The sequence below is a fragment of the Poecilia mexicana genome, unplaced genomic scaffold (assembly GCF_051168715.1).
Source record: "Poecilia mexicana isolate PSO_F unplaced genomic scaffold, ASM5116871v1 scaffold_5, whole genome shotgun sequence".
In the NCBI taxonomy this organism is placed as follows: Eukaryota; Metazoa; Chordata; class Actinopteri; order Cyprinodontiformes; family Poeciliidae; genus Poecilia; species Poecilia mexicana.
This window is the reverse complement of record NW_028263374.1, coordinates 21,000,349-21,016,096: the sequence shown is the minus strand read 5'-3', so window position 1 is coordinate 21,016,096 and position 15,748 is coordinate 21,000,349. Positions and strand designations below refer to the sequence as shown.

The window sequence follows — 15,748 nt, the reverse complement described above, 5'->3', positions numbered from 1 at the left end:
CATGATAAATTGCAGACGGTTGCCAAAGTTAAACGTTAAGGTCAGCGTTCTGAAACAGTCAAAAGTAATCCCGTCTCAGCAAAATTAATGACCAGGAAACAACAAAACAATCTGTGTTTCGTTGCGACCAAGGTGAATTGTGGAGGAATCGACTTCCTGTTAAAAACTGTTGTTTGCTTCAGTGGAGCATTTTATGCTGTCACTGTTTTTTTTTTTATGTTGTTGAGGACAAGAAAAATAAGGCTAAATAAACATTTCCCTTGTCCAGGACAAAAAGATTAATGGAACATTTGAAATGCGTGCAGGGCGCAGCTAGCTGCTGCTGCTGCTACTCCCAGCGCTCTGACACAATTCACAAATCAGGCTAGAGGCAATGTAAATCGTTCTTTCTTTGGTTTCCCAGAGAAGTGAATTAAATAACCAGTGGGTTTAAGAACTTGTAAATTCATTTTGGTTGTACTCAATAAGCCAGGCAGACGGGGACAGAAGCAGTTGACAAATACAAAGTCCATGTTGATTGCATTGCCTGGAGCAAGGTGCAGAGCTCAGTGCTTTCATCATCAGACAGCAGGGAGTCAATATCTGGTTAGCGTGACCCAAAGATTTAATTTACAACTATATATTTTCCTAATGAAAGCACGACTGATGTCAGCATGAGTATCCTTTAATGATTGGCTATCAGGTCACAGTGGGAATAAAACTATTATGTGACTCACATTGTCACCATGTCAACATCCTTTCTTGTGTTTTCTTCTGTTTTCTCACACTCTTTCCTTTGTCATCTGATCTAAAACTGCTTGTTTCAGAAAGCATGTCACAGATGACCAATGGGGAAAACAACACATCTGTCCAGAATCTGTCTGACATGAAGGTAACTATGACTACCGTAAGAGCGATTTCATACACTATGCTTTTTATTGTTACAGCACCTCGGCACTTGGGTAAATCCAGGTGTTAAAGTATTTTTTCCGTTGAGCCATGAATCCACACATCATGGTGCATTCTTGTATTTTCCAGCACCGGAACAAACCAAATTTTGAAGTCACTTCAAACAGAGGAAGAAACTATTCCTTTGGTTTCAGGGCAGTTTGGATAAATTTGACGAAAGATAGAAATTGTAATTGAAGTTTTTTTTTTTTTTCAGTCCTGTTAAATATGAAAAGGCATCTGAAGTATGGAGAAATATTTGTATTTTTTACTCTGCTAACATGCATCTGGCCAATTTGGTCAATGGTCACTTTATTAGTTACACTTTGCTAATTCCAGGATGGACACCTATTCACTTTCAAAACGGTCATGATTCTTCATATTATGAATTCAACAAATCTTTTAAAAGTGATAGCATCACGATTTGTCAGCTGCACATCCTGGAATTTGATTTACATATATTCCAGGTTTGGAAATACACAAATAAAACCGAGTACAGAAAAAAAAAACTGCTTTTAAAGTTATATTCTATGCTCCACTGACAAAATTTTGCATCCATCCATCTTGAAGAAGGGCCCAGAATGGATGATGAACTTTGCTCATTTGACCCTGGAACAGAGAGGAATTTTGTCCTCACTGTTGTGGGAACCGTATAAAGCTGTTGTCTTTGAGGTGGAAAGTAACGGTGATGTTTTTACTTAGATTTGTATTCATGTGAGTGTTTTTGTCTCCGCGCTCCAGCTTCATTAGCTGAGTCCTAAATCAGTTTCAGTGGCAGTGTATTGACACTGGTTGTGCTGTGTTCAATGCCTAGAGAGCCTTTCAAGTTCACATCTGCACAATGTGTGTAATTTCTTTTCCCCTGGTGTTTAGCTGTTTGCCCTTTCCTCCCACGTCATGTTGCTCTCTCTCCTTTGAGAGGAAGTGTTTGCACTCACTTTATTGGTCTTTTTTTCGTTCTTGTTGGCGACTCCTCAGAGAGCTCTGGAGGAGCAGATGAAGTCGCACCGTGAAGCCCAAAGCAAGCAGCTCGGCCGCCTTCGAGACGAGATCAACGAGAAACAGAAGACCATTGATGAATTAACAGAGTTAGTACTTCTTTCAGTTTACTTTAATATGCATTCAAATTTCACTTTTACTCCTTTGATAACAAGAACATACAAAGGTGAACATAAAGTTTTTCTTCTTTTTTTTTTTTAACCAAATAATGTCCATCATACTTAACATTATTTTTGAGGCTGTTTTGCATCTCAGGCAGAACATTAAATGTTTTCTAAAACATGCAAGTGAATACATAAAAACTAAATAAATGTGCATTCTGAGTTTCACAAAAAATTTTGAAATATAAATCCATACTTCCTTCTATCAACCGACTATGTAGCTGAGGGATCACAGGGAAACTCAGACATCCAGATAGTGACAAGTTCCCTTCTCTGATGGGATGAACACGCACTTTAGTGTTAGTTCCTGGTCTGCTCTGGTGTTTTCCTGCAGTGGTATGTGCCTGGATTCCCTCCAATGCAGCATCCGCATTACTGCAGGCACCCAAGAGTGCTCCTTATGTAACTGGACCAGCTCAGATGACTTCTTAAGAAGGAATGGAGCAGCGGCTCTCCTCCAAGCTGCCCACCTGGCTGACCTCCTCAGTTTACAGGCTGAGCCCAACCATCAAACTGTGGAAGCTCATTTCAGCCATTTGCATCCTGGATCTATGTCTTTTCTCACCATGGTGGATGGAGGCATTTGCACCAGAGCAAGTTAGGTCCTAATCCATCTATCATCAATATGGATCAATATGGAGGAAGGTGTCATCATTTTCTTTCTCTTTGAGAACCGTTTGATTAGGATATGAAGAACTGACTTCAGCAGCTTCACTCTGCTGCAAACCACTCCAGTGGCTCATCTGCACAAAGTAAAGACGAGACCTTAAGGTTTAATCCTAGGAACAAGCTGGACTTTGTGCCAAATTTATTGGCACTCCACTTGGTTGAGGTCAGGGACCCAAATCCAGTCCCCAAGAGCTATTTTCCTGCTAATTTTAGTTTCATCCTTTCTGCAGCATATCCTAATCAAATGAATTGATTGTTACCTGGCCTCGGTGGAACTGAATGACTGTTTATAAAGGAAATCAGCCTTTAGTTCAAGTTGTTAGGAGAAGGAGTGGAATATAACGTTGCACCCAGATGCACCAAGCTGTCCCTAAAAGGTATTTCCACAGAACAGATGTGGGCCATTTGTTACCAAAACCTGTCATGCTAGAGTTATGACAAGCTACGCAATGATAATATTAATTAGCAAATCTCCTTGTGTTCAATATTTGAATTTTCACCAGGTTAATTTGGGTTTAATATCAGTCCCTGATATAGATTCAAATTGTTGAGGTATACTGTATATAAATTTAAAGATTTGAAAATCTTAAAATTCTGTTTTTGTTTGCATCTTCTTTCCCAAACTAACCACTATCAATTAGAAGGCAAACTTTTCAAACAGCATAGATTAAATAATTGTAGCTGAATTCTCAGAAGATCTAAGCCATCACTACAAGAGATAAAGACGTGGGAGGCAAACAAAGCTGAGGAGTAGGAAGACATTAGAGCTTAGCTGCTTCTACCAAACCTCCGCATGAAGAGCCACTGCTCTGACTCAGCCTAAATGTGAAAATAGCTGTCCCTTTAGGTGCCTGAAACTGACGATGTACTATACCGAGCATGACCGCCCAGAAGGAGACCGCCGGCCAGGCTGCAGACCCCATCAAAGAACTGAAGCACACATCCCAGCTGGCCTCACAGTAACCCGCTACCACCAAAAGAAGAGATGTGAAGAATTTTTGCGTGAACACACATTTGGTACAGATCTGCTTATCCTGCTTTCACAGTCTGAATTTGGATAAGCAGCTTGGAATGGATTGATGGGTGTTATTGAGGCCGAACGGATGTGAAAGAGAGAAAAAAAAAGAGACTCCCTGCAGATCCTTTTATTAAAACAGGGGCAAGTTGGTGCACAGTTGTCTTTTTTTTTTGTGTTTCGTATTTCGAAGATGAAAGGATTAGAGAAAAAAGGGAACACCTTCAGATAAAAGGGGCATATTAAGATGTGTAAAAAAGTTTACTGGTAAATATTTTCTAATACTGGGAAGGGAATTTTAGTAGTTTAATGTTGACCTGATTCTATCCAGGGGCCAATCAATCAGCTCCTGTTTGCTGTCAAAGTGCCCGTCAAGGGTATGAAGCACTGCTGTGAATTTTAATCTTCCCACCACCAAAAACTCATTTTTGCTGGTTATCACTAAACTGAGCCCAGAAGTGCCTCAGACCATGACCAGAGCAGTTATTTTCTCATGTGATGCAAAGACATGTGGCAACGCCAAGCAAAATGTTTTACCTTAAAATGGTCAAGGAATATCTTGGAACAGATGAACTGCATTTCAGATCCCTTCAGCTTTTGCCTGTTTGTGTCTCTTAAATCCATGATTTAACTTGAGGTGTCAATACTTTTTCATATGAGACCAATCAGCATGTTAAAACTGTTTTTTGTTTTGTTTTGTTTTTACTACGGCTATCTTTGTCTGATCATAAATGTATTTGATCTAAAAAAAACCTAACTGCAGCAAGAAAGTAAAACAAGTTTGTAAGGAGGTACATGCATTTTCACAGCACTGTAAGCAACATTAAAATCTGACAATTACTTTGCTGCAGCAGTGTGATGCAGAGAAGTAAAGGAAAGTAACTCCCATGTGTGAGCTATAATACAGCTTCTGTATCTGCTTTCTATTCTGGAAAAGCTGTTAAAGCACAAAGCATCGGTCTTTGTCGGCCCTGACCCGATCGGTTTTCAACTTTTTCAGCTTCAACCAGAAGCAGCAGCTGGAGTTGGAGCAACTGCACGGCGACTTTGAATGTCTCAGAAGTCGGGAGCATCACAAGAGCCGGCAGCTGGAGGAACTGACGTGAGTCTCTTCTTTACTGTCCTGGCCCTCTTTCAGACACCTCGCCATATGGAGTCCTGGAGGCAAGCTGCCTCTTTAGATTCTCATCTTCCTGTTTTTTTTTTTCTTTTTCATTTGTCTTCTGTTTTCACTATTTTCTACCCAGCCACTCTGCAGCTCTGTCAGTCTTTTTATAGTGGATGATTCTAGCAGCGTACACTTTTTGCACCATTTTCTTGAAATGCGTCCATCTTCCTGTCCAACCCATTTTGCATCTCCATCAGAGTTCTTGTTAATAAGGTAGCAGCTGGTTGTTAAGGGTCCCTTTCTACATTGACCTTTGCAGCATATTGCATCAGATGGCAGATGGGCAACACCCCCATGAGTGTAGCAGCCGGTCTATGCTCCCTTTGTTCTCCAGTCATGAATTATTCTGATCTGAATGAGGTAATCATTTGGGTAAAGACAAGTTCAGTTTTCAGATGTTCTGTCTGGTCATCTTCCTGTCTATGTATAGATTTCTCTGCGAACGGCATGAGCAGTCAAAGCAGGACCTCAAAGGGCTGGAGGAGACTGTTGTAAGTCATTATTTACTGTCACGATTTGATAAACTGCCTTCAGGAGCTGCCAATCCAATTACAGCTCCACTAAACAGCTAATTTACTCATTTCCTCCTTCTGTAGGCCCGTGAACTCTACACCCTGCACAACCTCCGCAAGCTCTTTGTTCAAGACCTCACGACTCGAGTGAGAAAAGTAAGGCAGGCAAGACCGAACACTCTGACAATCCAGCATTTTCAAAAGCAGCAATTTCTGTAACGCAGTTTTGACAGATGTTTGTTTTTTTCTTATTTTGACAGAGTACAGAGCTTGAACCTAATGACACCGGGGGATTTATCACTCAAAAACAAAAGATTTCCTTTCTTGAAAACAACTTGGAGCAACTTAGTAAAGTTCACAAACAGGTAACACAAGTGAGAAAACACAAAATATTACACTACAAAGTTTCCTGGCTGAAGCCAGGAAGCTGGTTCAGCCAGAAACACAACAGAAGAAAGGTTTAGATCAACAAATAGTCATGTGCTAAAACAACCCAGATATAATCTAGATCCAATTGAGAATCTGCGGCAGAACTTGAACATTATTGTTTATAGACAGTATTCAGTCAATCCTGTCCAACACTTAACTTTTATTCTTGATTATTACTCTATTACCATTTGGGTTTATGGGGTGAACTGTTGAATTCTGCTGCACTGTAAGTAAAAGCAACATTTTCACCATCAATCTTCTTAGCATAATTAAACAGAGCAAATTAGGCGTCAAATGTTTTACATTTTAGAAAAAACAAACTGTAAGATAAAATCAAGATTTGAAAATCTGTCTGTGGACACAAACACAGAACAAATAGATACACACACACACACTCACTTCCCATCTTCTTTAATATTCCTAAATGGACCGTTGCAGAACACTAAGTGGTGATCTGCTAAACGTTTTGCAGACTGGCAGAATATTTTGAGGCCGGCAGATTGGTATGAGCTGCACTGCAGCAGTTTGTCAGGCTGAAAACCAATCCCGAGGATACTGCTGGGGGTCTCAATCCCATCCTCTACCTGCTGGCACTGTGCAGATGGAAAAAAAAAAGAAGCTATGGTCGTAAATCAGCAAGCTCCCCATGGTGCATGATAAGACTTTCAAAGAGAGTGTGGGACAGTGGTAGATTTAATCATCCATCTGTCCATCTAGCTGATTTCTCTTACAACATCCCTTAGCTCCTGTGGGAGTCTCTGCTCTGTTCGTCCTTGTTTTCTTTTAAATGATTCGCAGCCAAACAATAAACTCCTGCAGCTGAGCCTGAGGTCAGTTAACTGACTTCTTGGATGTTTTGCCTGTTGGCCAAGTTTGCTTGCATGTAAAACCTCCTAATTCAGAATCCCTGCAGGATGGAGATTAGATTGCATGATCACGTTCTGGCAGAGTGTTTAAAGGTTCGGTCATTATCTTTCCCCAAAGAAACCTGTGTAGAGCAGCAAGTAAGGTGCAGAACAATATCCACATAGATTTTGCTTCATGACGTTAAACAACTATCATTTGTTTTACCACAGTGTTGTTTGTTACACTGTTTTATGAAGAAGTTGTTAAAGCTGAATTATGGACTTTAAAAGATGCTCATATTCCATAAAGAGTTATACTTTTAAATTAAAATGAATTAATCTGTTGAAAACAAATTAACTACCAAGCATAGCGTCATGATTCTTTGTTTTATAAGTAAATGACCTGCCCTCCACAATCACTGGTAAATAAATTGTAAAAGGCACTAAAATAGATTCACATAAAGACTTTCTGTGTTTTGATTGTTTTTGTCAAAATAGTTTCCACACAGTTAGAAAACTATTGCCACTCCTTCAACAAGCATTAGACACTCAATGGCAACCAGTTGTTTGAAAGCCATGCCAATAAAAACCCTATATTTAATTTATTCACCTTTACTGTGAATTTGACTAGAACCTCAATTTGAAGTGACACTAAAGCTTTCAGTAATATACACTTCAAGTGTGTTTGAAAATCAAAGGGTGATTTTGTGAGAACAAATAGTACCCAGTGTTAGGTACAGTGAAGGATCTGTGATTCTGTGGGCCTATTTAAAAAAAAAAAATAAAAAAATAAAAAAAAGATGAGAAATCCTGTTTTTGAGAACTTTTTATGTGGAATGTTTGACATATCAAGAGTTTAAAATAAAAATAATTTTGCAAGATAATAATCCTATAGTCAATTCGACAGAGATACTTCAACTGATACAAAAACAACCGTCCTTCATCACAATCCCATCCTGAGATCTAATTACTATTAAAGAAGTGAGATGAAGAATAGAAAATAAAAGAGAAAATGTAAGTGATACTCAGAGATATTGTGAAGAAATGATCCCACTCTCTGTCCTCCAGCCTTGTAAAATACTACAGAGGAAGATGAAATACTGTCCAGTTCATAAAGGGGGCTTGTGTAAAATATATGCATTTAAAGGGTAGCTATAAAGGTGGCTGTGATGTTGCTAAAATGTGTTTTTCCTGCTGTGGAAACTTTTCCTCACAAAATAACACATGTGTAAGATTGAGCTGCTGAAAGACAAGAATAACCTATTTCCAGCTATTTAACAAGTTCATCCTAAATTTAAATTTCTTTATACTCTGAATCTCATGTTAGGAAGAAGCAATTTATGGTGTCTTCATTAACTCATAAAATATCAATTGAGCTACAAATATTGTGGTTAAATAATTAAAATCCTGTTTAATCCTTTGTATTTAAAACCTCGTTGAAAAGGATGGAGCATTGTTCAGAGCAGCATGTTGTCAACGAAGCATGATTTACTTTCACAAGTTCATAATCATAATATTGTTGCTCTAATCTAAAAGTTAAACAAGTTTTAAAGCTTCTAGATCAAATCAACTCCCTTGTGAGCTCTACCTCACAGAGAAAGGCAAAAGTATCAATCCTGACATTGTCGGTCCGAGTGTGGTTAATTTTTTCACATGGGTTACAGCTGGTACGCGACAACGCAGATCTTCGCTGTGAGCTTCCGAAACTGGAGAAACGTCTCCGCTCCACCGCCGAGCGAGTTAAAGCGCTGGAGGGAGCGCTGAAGGAGGCCAAGGAGGGCGCCATGAAGGACCGTCAGCGCTACCAGCAGGAGGTGGAGCGAATCAAGGATGTGATGAGGCGCAATCCTTTCCGCCGCCCCCACGCTGCACAGATAGGTAACATGAACACCTTGCTCACATCCATGAAATGACCCAGACTTTTCACTGTGTCTTGTTGCTAACCTTCTGTTCCAAATAGCACACCATTTTTTTTTTTATTTTTATTTTTTAAGGTTTTATTGGCTCTAGTGGCCTTTATTTGATAGTTAATTGACAGGAAAGTGGGAAATGAGAGAAGGGGAAGACATGCGGCAAAGGTTGCCAGGTCAGGAATCGAACCTGCGACGGCCATGTTGAGGACCAAGGCCCCCATATGTGGGTTGTGCTTAACCCCTGCGCCACCACAGCACACCCAGCACACCATGTTTTGTGTGGTGTGCTGCATCTCAGTAAAGGAGCTACATCTTCCTTTAAAACTACACGCTGAATATCCTGTATGTATAAATAACATGTTACATATAACAGACAACAGACAGCTGCATGTGAAAACAAAGTTTGGTGCATTTAAAGCTTTATGTAGACTTCTGATTACCATTTAGTATTAAAATATTTTGTATATTAAGAGTCTTGTATTATCTAAGAAACTCTCCTGTGCCGTTCCTAAGGGACTGGGTCTTTAAGAGGAGAATTACTGAGCTAGAAATTAAATCACACTGCTGCAGCTAATATTTCTTTAATCTTGGTATTGGATTAAATTATGCATTAACACGATTTTTCTGATCTTCAGGCAGACAATTATCAAGGTTATTGCTTAGTGTAGCTTATTACAGCAGCAGTGCTGTTTAGTACTCAAATTCATATTTATATTTTAATCTTTTTTTATATTTATAACTCAAGGATATCATGGAAGTGTCATGAAGGTTGATAAGTATTATAACAATAGAAGAACTGCTTATATTCATTGATTATTGTTCATGAGAAAATAAAATGTCACAAGGATAATAGCTGGAAAAAACTAGTTAGAAAAAAAATCTATACTTTTTACTGGAAGAGAAAAATTTAAACTTCTTTGACAAATATATTTCAACTGTTGCTTTTCTCTGTAACCAAAACCAGTCCAGATGTGAAAAAATGTGACTCACTGGTTTTCATACTGCATTTGATCACAGTATTTTATTTGTCTGCTTTTTAAGGAAGCATCACACACAAGGGAAGTCCAACAGCCTCAGATTTAACGTTACCAACTTGTTACTTGACTCAATAGGAGACTACATAAGCAAACCTTAGCTTGCTCAATTAATTTAGTTAACAAAATAATTCTTCAAAAAACAGTAAAGTTCATCCTTGCCCATCTGTATAAAAGGCCTTTCTATTCTTTAGTTAGAAGTTTTACATAAGCACATGGAAAATGCCAAATCAAGACACAATGGAAATCATCCATAATTTTATATATAACCCATATTAATTAATTTTATAGGAAGTTAACATATTACTAAAAGACAGTCTTATTTCCCTCAAGATGTTTTCCTTCATAGGGTCAGTTTTCCTTTGGTCCCTAACATTTAATTTCCCTCACCTCTGGTCCTTTTCCATGGCACTGAAAGAAATTGCTAACCTTTCTGCAACCATCCCTTTTTATGTCCCTGCTGTGGCTTCATCACAAACAACATTCCCAGTACGCTTTAGTTCCACTCGTTCGTCATCTCTCTCCTTCCTTTTCTAGATCACCTTTTTCTTTCTGTACGTGTGAGTGCGGTGCAGCAATTTTTGCTGAAGGTAGCTCTGAAACCAATCTGGTTTGGTAGTCAGGAAACAGGTGTACTTTAAAAACACATTTAGCAGAAGAAGATAGATTATGAGATGTTGATGTTTACCAAACTGAACACTAGCGCTGTGCTGTTTGAGTTTTATAGGTTGCACAGGCATGTGGCAATAATTGAAAAGTAGAAAACATCTAAGCTTGAAGAGGTTTAGCACTTACTGAAATATTCCCTCATGACAAGATTTGCACTGTATGTATTTAAAGAGGAAAGCTGAAGCTTAGAAAGCAGTATAATTTATTTTAATCACCAGCTCCCATCTTGAGCGGTTCAACCAAAGATAATTGCAATGAAATAATGAGAGGCACGCATGCCTCTGCTATGAGAAAATAAGATATTGATTTATGTGAGAGGCCTTAAAACAATGGCTTTCATTACAGGATTATGCCAGTCCAATGAAGAATAACCGAGGAGTTCTAAATTAACACATTCACAGCTTTCTAGAGACATTAAAAACTTTTAGGAAACTAAATTTGTCTTTAGGTTTTCTGGATGAATGCTGCAATCTGTGCATCAGCCCTCTGTTATCGCTTGCAGCCAAGCCTGTGCGTCCCGGCCACTACCCACTCTATCCTCCCATCAACCACTTCTTCATCCGGGGCTACAGCGAAAACCCCGTCGCTTTCTGCAATGCCGGCTTCCAGAACAAAAACAACCGACCAGCAGCTCCCATGGATGCTCCTCCAGTTCGTGACGCCGAGGCCAGATTACCTAAGGATGAGTGCAACCAGAACAGCTCTGCAGAACTCATCAACCCACAAAGTGACGACGACGGCGACGCTAGGAACAACATGTGAGTAAGCTCTGTTTCCCATTTTATAACTAGTTTCTTGAACTCTGACATTGTGGTTTGAACCTGTAGTATTAACTCAAGGTTTCATTTGTGTAGCTTTATAAGTCCTTCAGCTATGTAGTGGTGAAGTTGCCATGATAACCTTTCAGTAATAAGCACAATTACAGGTTCTGGACACTGTACTAAAAATATTTGATATTTTTACAAGCAAATAATTTTTTTTAACTGTTAAGTACAAGTTAAAAGTTGGATGCACACTTATAGAGAGGCAAATACTTCCAAACTGAATCGTGAAAGAGTTTTAGATGCAGCCCAGCAACATTTATGTAAATTTATGTACATCATAACAAGAATAAATTGGTTTGGATTCTGAAACACAAAGGCTGTCATCAAGAAGACAGCTGAGGAAATACCAGTTGCTGCACTCTGTGTATTTTTTATGTAAGAGAAAAAGAAGGGGGGATAATGATCTGCTGCTGTAGTGAGGATTATGTCTATCTCATATTTAAGTACATAATTAAATAAAAAATAAATCAAAAAGATGCCTCAACGGTGTTAACAATTCAATACTTTTCATATTCAGACTGAAATCTGAACCACTGGAACTTTCTAACGTATTCTGCTTCATACAGGCTTAACAAACAAAACTTTAAAAAATTAACTCAATCCCTGGTTTTTGTTGCATTGAAGGTTGGGATGTACAACATGTAGTTGTAAAGATTAGCAGTGTGCACACGTTTTACAATCCAATATAGTTTTAACTTTTTCTTTTTGGAATGAATCAAAACATTCAACTCTCTTAATGACCTAGACATCATTCTGAATGTGGTTCTGATGTGATGAAGTCAGCTGCTTGTCTGAAGCTGTCTGTGAGGAACACTTTATTCATCTTCCTCTTTGATTACGTCTGCATCTCCTGTGTTTGTGGTTGAAGAGAGAACAGCTGTGATTTGATGCTACAATAGGTGCAAATTAGTCACAGCTGCTGGACTTGACGGACATGTTTGCGTCATGAACCAAATGAAGGGTTAATAAAATTGCTGTTTCTGTGAATTGCTATAAAAATGTTGAGACTGTAGTTTTTTTTTTTTTTTCATGATGGCAGAAATTCACTTTGGAACCAACAGCCTTAAGCTCAACGTTCCAGAGAGAAATTCTGCTTGATTTATTGTTCACATAACTTTCTGCTGCCCACAGGGTATTGACTTCAAATAATACAAATTATTCATTTAATAGCTATGACCAGCTTTTTTTTATTATTTGTTGTTTAATCTGAAGATAAATACAAAGATTTTGTAACATATTTAACATAATTCCCTGTTTCGTCTCTTCTAGGCTTTCAGCTGAAGCAGTAAGCAAAGCGGAGAAGTCTTCAGAAATGCTTGATTCAGAAAACGGTGAGCCTCCTACAAGTAAATCCTGCGAAAGCTATGAGTAACCCTGATCAGCAGGGGTTCAATTGACTTAAATTTATGAGTGTAATTTCCTTACAACATTATGCCCTCATACCAGCCATTAAGTTCAGATGTTGTTTTATAAACTCTTACAAAGAGCAGACTGTTAAGACAGTTAACGGAAACTGTCCTGCTGCTGTTCATCTGGTTTTCATTTCTTATTTCTGAGGCGGTAGGCGGATTTTAACTTGATGTGAATTTTGGAGGTTTCCACAGTGCAGGTCAGAGTCATAAAGTTTCTACATTCTTACAAGATCCAGACTGTCATGTTTTAGGGTTTGCCCAGAGCATGTGCAGCCAACTGTGAGATCCTCCTGCTGCCTGAAGATTTTGTCCGTCTTCATCTCGGTGTTTGTGTACGTGTGTTATCAGCCGCAGACTCTGGGGGAGACAGATTAGGCTTGCAGTGTCATTACTCAGAGAAGCCGACAGACAAGCTGGAGGACCAATTCAGCCTCTGACCCAGTCATGACAGCAGTTTGAGTTGTGCAACAACATCACACCACTTTGATTCACTGGGAATATCAATACAAGTCACAAATGGAGTTGGGATCAATTCATCAACATGCTGCAAGTGTTTATGCATTTCATTAAACATCAGACCTGATCACTGTTCTGCAGAGAACCCTTCAGGGATCTAATCAGCATGGATTTCGTTTGTGCTGCTTGGAAGTAGCTGTGATGTTTTTTTTTTTTGTTTGTTTTTTTTTTTTATTACCACAGTAGTTTGTATTCTGTTCAATTTATTTACCAGGTTAAACCTCTAAGGCTGCAGTCCCTCTTTCCCCTCTAGTAATTTCCACTCTGGTACTTCAGTGTGATGAATTTCAATAAGAGCTTGTGGGAAAATGTGGTCAAATGGCTCCACAAGGCTTCAACCCCAAGTTTTTCTCTTGCTTCTTTCCCCGTCTCTCTGATGAAGCCTTGAGAGGTGATTTCCTCTGACAGCAGAAGATTTTTAGTACCTCTAACAAAGCTCCTGTTTTGTATTTTTCTTCCTGAATATAAAGCCAGTGAAGCATGAGTTCTAATGAAATTATTCACTAATTAAATCAACTTCTCTTTGTCCATCACAGGAAAATTACGCTCAGTCTTTCTGCATCCTGAGCAACAGTGAAAGCTCTCTGTTACGTTCAGTTGTCGATATGTGTGTCAGGCAGCCAAGGGAAAGTTTTGTGAAATCAATTCTTGTCAGGAAAGCTCAGTAGAAGATTATGAGACGGAGGATTTAGTAATAAACTGGTTGCCAGCACTGAGAAGCACCTGGAGAATGGATTTAGCTCAACAAACTGCACAGAGGATAAAAATGGTCGAGGAAAAAAAAAAACCTCCATTTTCTATGTTAAGCGCTGCTCTGCTGCACTGATTGTCTACCAGTAATGGCAGCTTTTAAGAAGGATGTGTTTTTAATGAACATTTTAATGAAATTACGCTTTTGGAACCTGGATGCTTTCTGATATTTGCTGTACGAACAGAAATACTGACAGCAATGACTCTCCTCTTATTCAGGCAGGTCCAATGAAAGCAACGTATGAATGAAAACAACCAGGAATCACATTAGCATTCATCTTCATCCGCTCTGTGCTTAAGCTTGTATTTGCTTTTTGGTTAAATTCAGACATTAATGTACCTCTTGGTCAGACCCACGTTAAACAGAGGCCTGTTGTTCAGCTCAGTCGGTTTTATAGCTTTTTGTGCAGGAAAGGGTTCTCGTTTCATTTATATTCATAGTCTCTGTCCGGAAGTTTCATTCTAATCCTTTTTATAATTTGCATTGCCATAATGACGGGAAGACCTAAACTGTGCAGAAATAATATTCAAAATGTGCTGCTTCTGTCACTCTTCATTAGTTTTTCTTGAGAAAAACTTGAGTTTTTTTGTTTTTGTTGTTATATGAACAAAATAACAGAAGAAAAATTTAGCTTTTTAACTGGTAATGAATAATATGATGAGTGAAAGAATTATGGAAAATTCTGGGTGATTCTAATTAGGTTTTGAGTATGATTTTAGTGTTTAAACAACCTTAAAAAGGCACATATATTCATACATTCTTTCCTCTTTCAGCTGCGTTCGGGATGCTACCTATTAATAAATACATTTTCATGAGAACTGAAAAGTATGTAAACAATATTGTAAAAGATTATTCAATTTGGAAAACAATGCTGGTTGTGACTCATTTATGTTTCATAGTTTCCAAAATGTTGTGATTCTTGCTTTAAAATACATTCTTTGCACTTTATCCAGAAGTAGAATAAAACCATTTTTCCTGAGTAATGTGGGTTTAATTTTTCAAACTTATTAAGTAAAGCCTTGCTGCAGCCCTTGTTGCCATGATAATGAGGTTGTCAGATTGCTAAAATGTTCTATGCAGCTGCTTGTTCCAAAGTTACTAATCTTCAGTGGCTCTCAGATGTTATATTTAAGTCTGCGTGTGTCTTTTGTAACCCCACTTCCTCCAAGTCATAGCACCACCAAACCCCATTCACTGTGCACCTGTCTGTGTCCTTATGCACTGTTTCTGTCCACAGGAAACACCACAGATTTCAATGACAACAGGTAAGGCTATGGTGAACCCAGTTTGTCTTCATGTTCTGATTGCACTTGTACATTAAGGACATGCAACATATGAGCTCTGAAATGCCATCCTCACTGTTTCATCTCCCTGCTCCATTGCTGCCCCCTTGCTGCGGACACTGCTACTGCTGCTGCAACGCCCTGTGATCCTGGTGTGTGTGCATCTGTGTATGTGTGTGGCGGTTAGCATGTGTCTGAATGTGAATTCTGTGCCCAGAACTGACGTCTGCGACAATCAGGACGCACCCAAACTCTACAAGTTGCAGAATGAGGCTTCGGCCAGCTAAGGTAAGAGTAAAGTATGTGATATCAAAGAACAGTGTTCATGTGCAAACAATGGATCAGAAATGAATGAAGAATATGTCAAATTTATTCCTCAAAGGCTTTTAAATCTGTAATATCAAATCTTGTACATTTTATGTCTGCAAACTGCAGCTGCATTAATTTGGCCTGCAGGACTTTTGCATGGATTTTACAGGTACCACTCAGTGGCATATTCATTAATTAGTGGTATGTTTCTCTGCAAACCTTATATGTTGGATGGCAAAATAGGCTCTTGGGAATTAATTAAAATTGTAAGCCGATAATTAAACATCACCTAAAAATGCAGGCCGGAACTAT

The 15,748-nt window shown here is 38.7% G+C and overlaps 1 protein-coding gene across 1 annotated transcript in view; it reads left to right on the top strand.

Moving 5' to 3' along the window:
• The window catches only part of kif5ab (kinesin family member 5A, b), a 93,595-nt gene extending 78,181 nt beyond the window's left edge, over window positions 1-15,414 (top strand). Inside the window, exons 18-28 of the mRNA XM_015004696.2 lie at window positions 807-871; window positions 1,906-2,015; window positions 4,772-4,873; window positions 5,370-5,430; window positions 5,536-5,607; window positions 5,712-5,816; window positions 8,390-8,603; window positions 10,844-11,099; window positions 12,435-12,496; window positions 15,082-15,109; window positions 15,315-15,414. Coding sequence (XP_014860182.2) covers window positions 807-871; window positions 1,906-2,015; window positions 4,772-4,873; window positions 5,370-5,430; window positions 5,536-5,607; window positions 5,712-5,816; window positions 8,390-8,603; window positions 10,844-11,099; window positions 12,435-12,496; window positions 15,082-15,109; window positions 15,315-15,414 — 1,175 coding nt within the window. The remainder of the gene's footprint in view (window positions 1-806; window positions 872-1,905; window positions 2,016-4,771; window positions 4,874-5,369; window positions 5,431-5,535; window positions 5,608-5,711; window positions 5,817-8,389; window positions 8,604-10,843; window positions 11,100-12,434; window positions 12,497-15,081; window positions 15,110-15,314) is intronic.
• The last annotated feature ends 334 nt before the right edge of the window (window positions 15,415-15,748 follow it).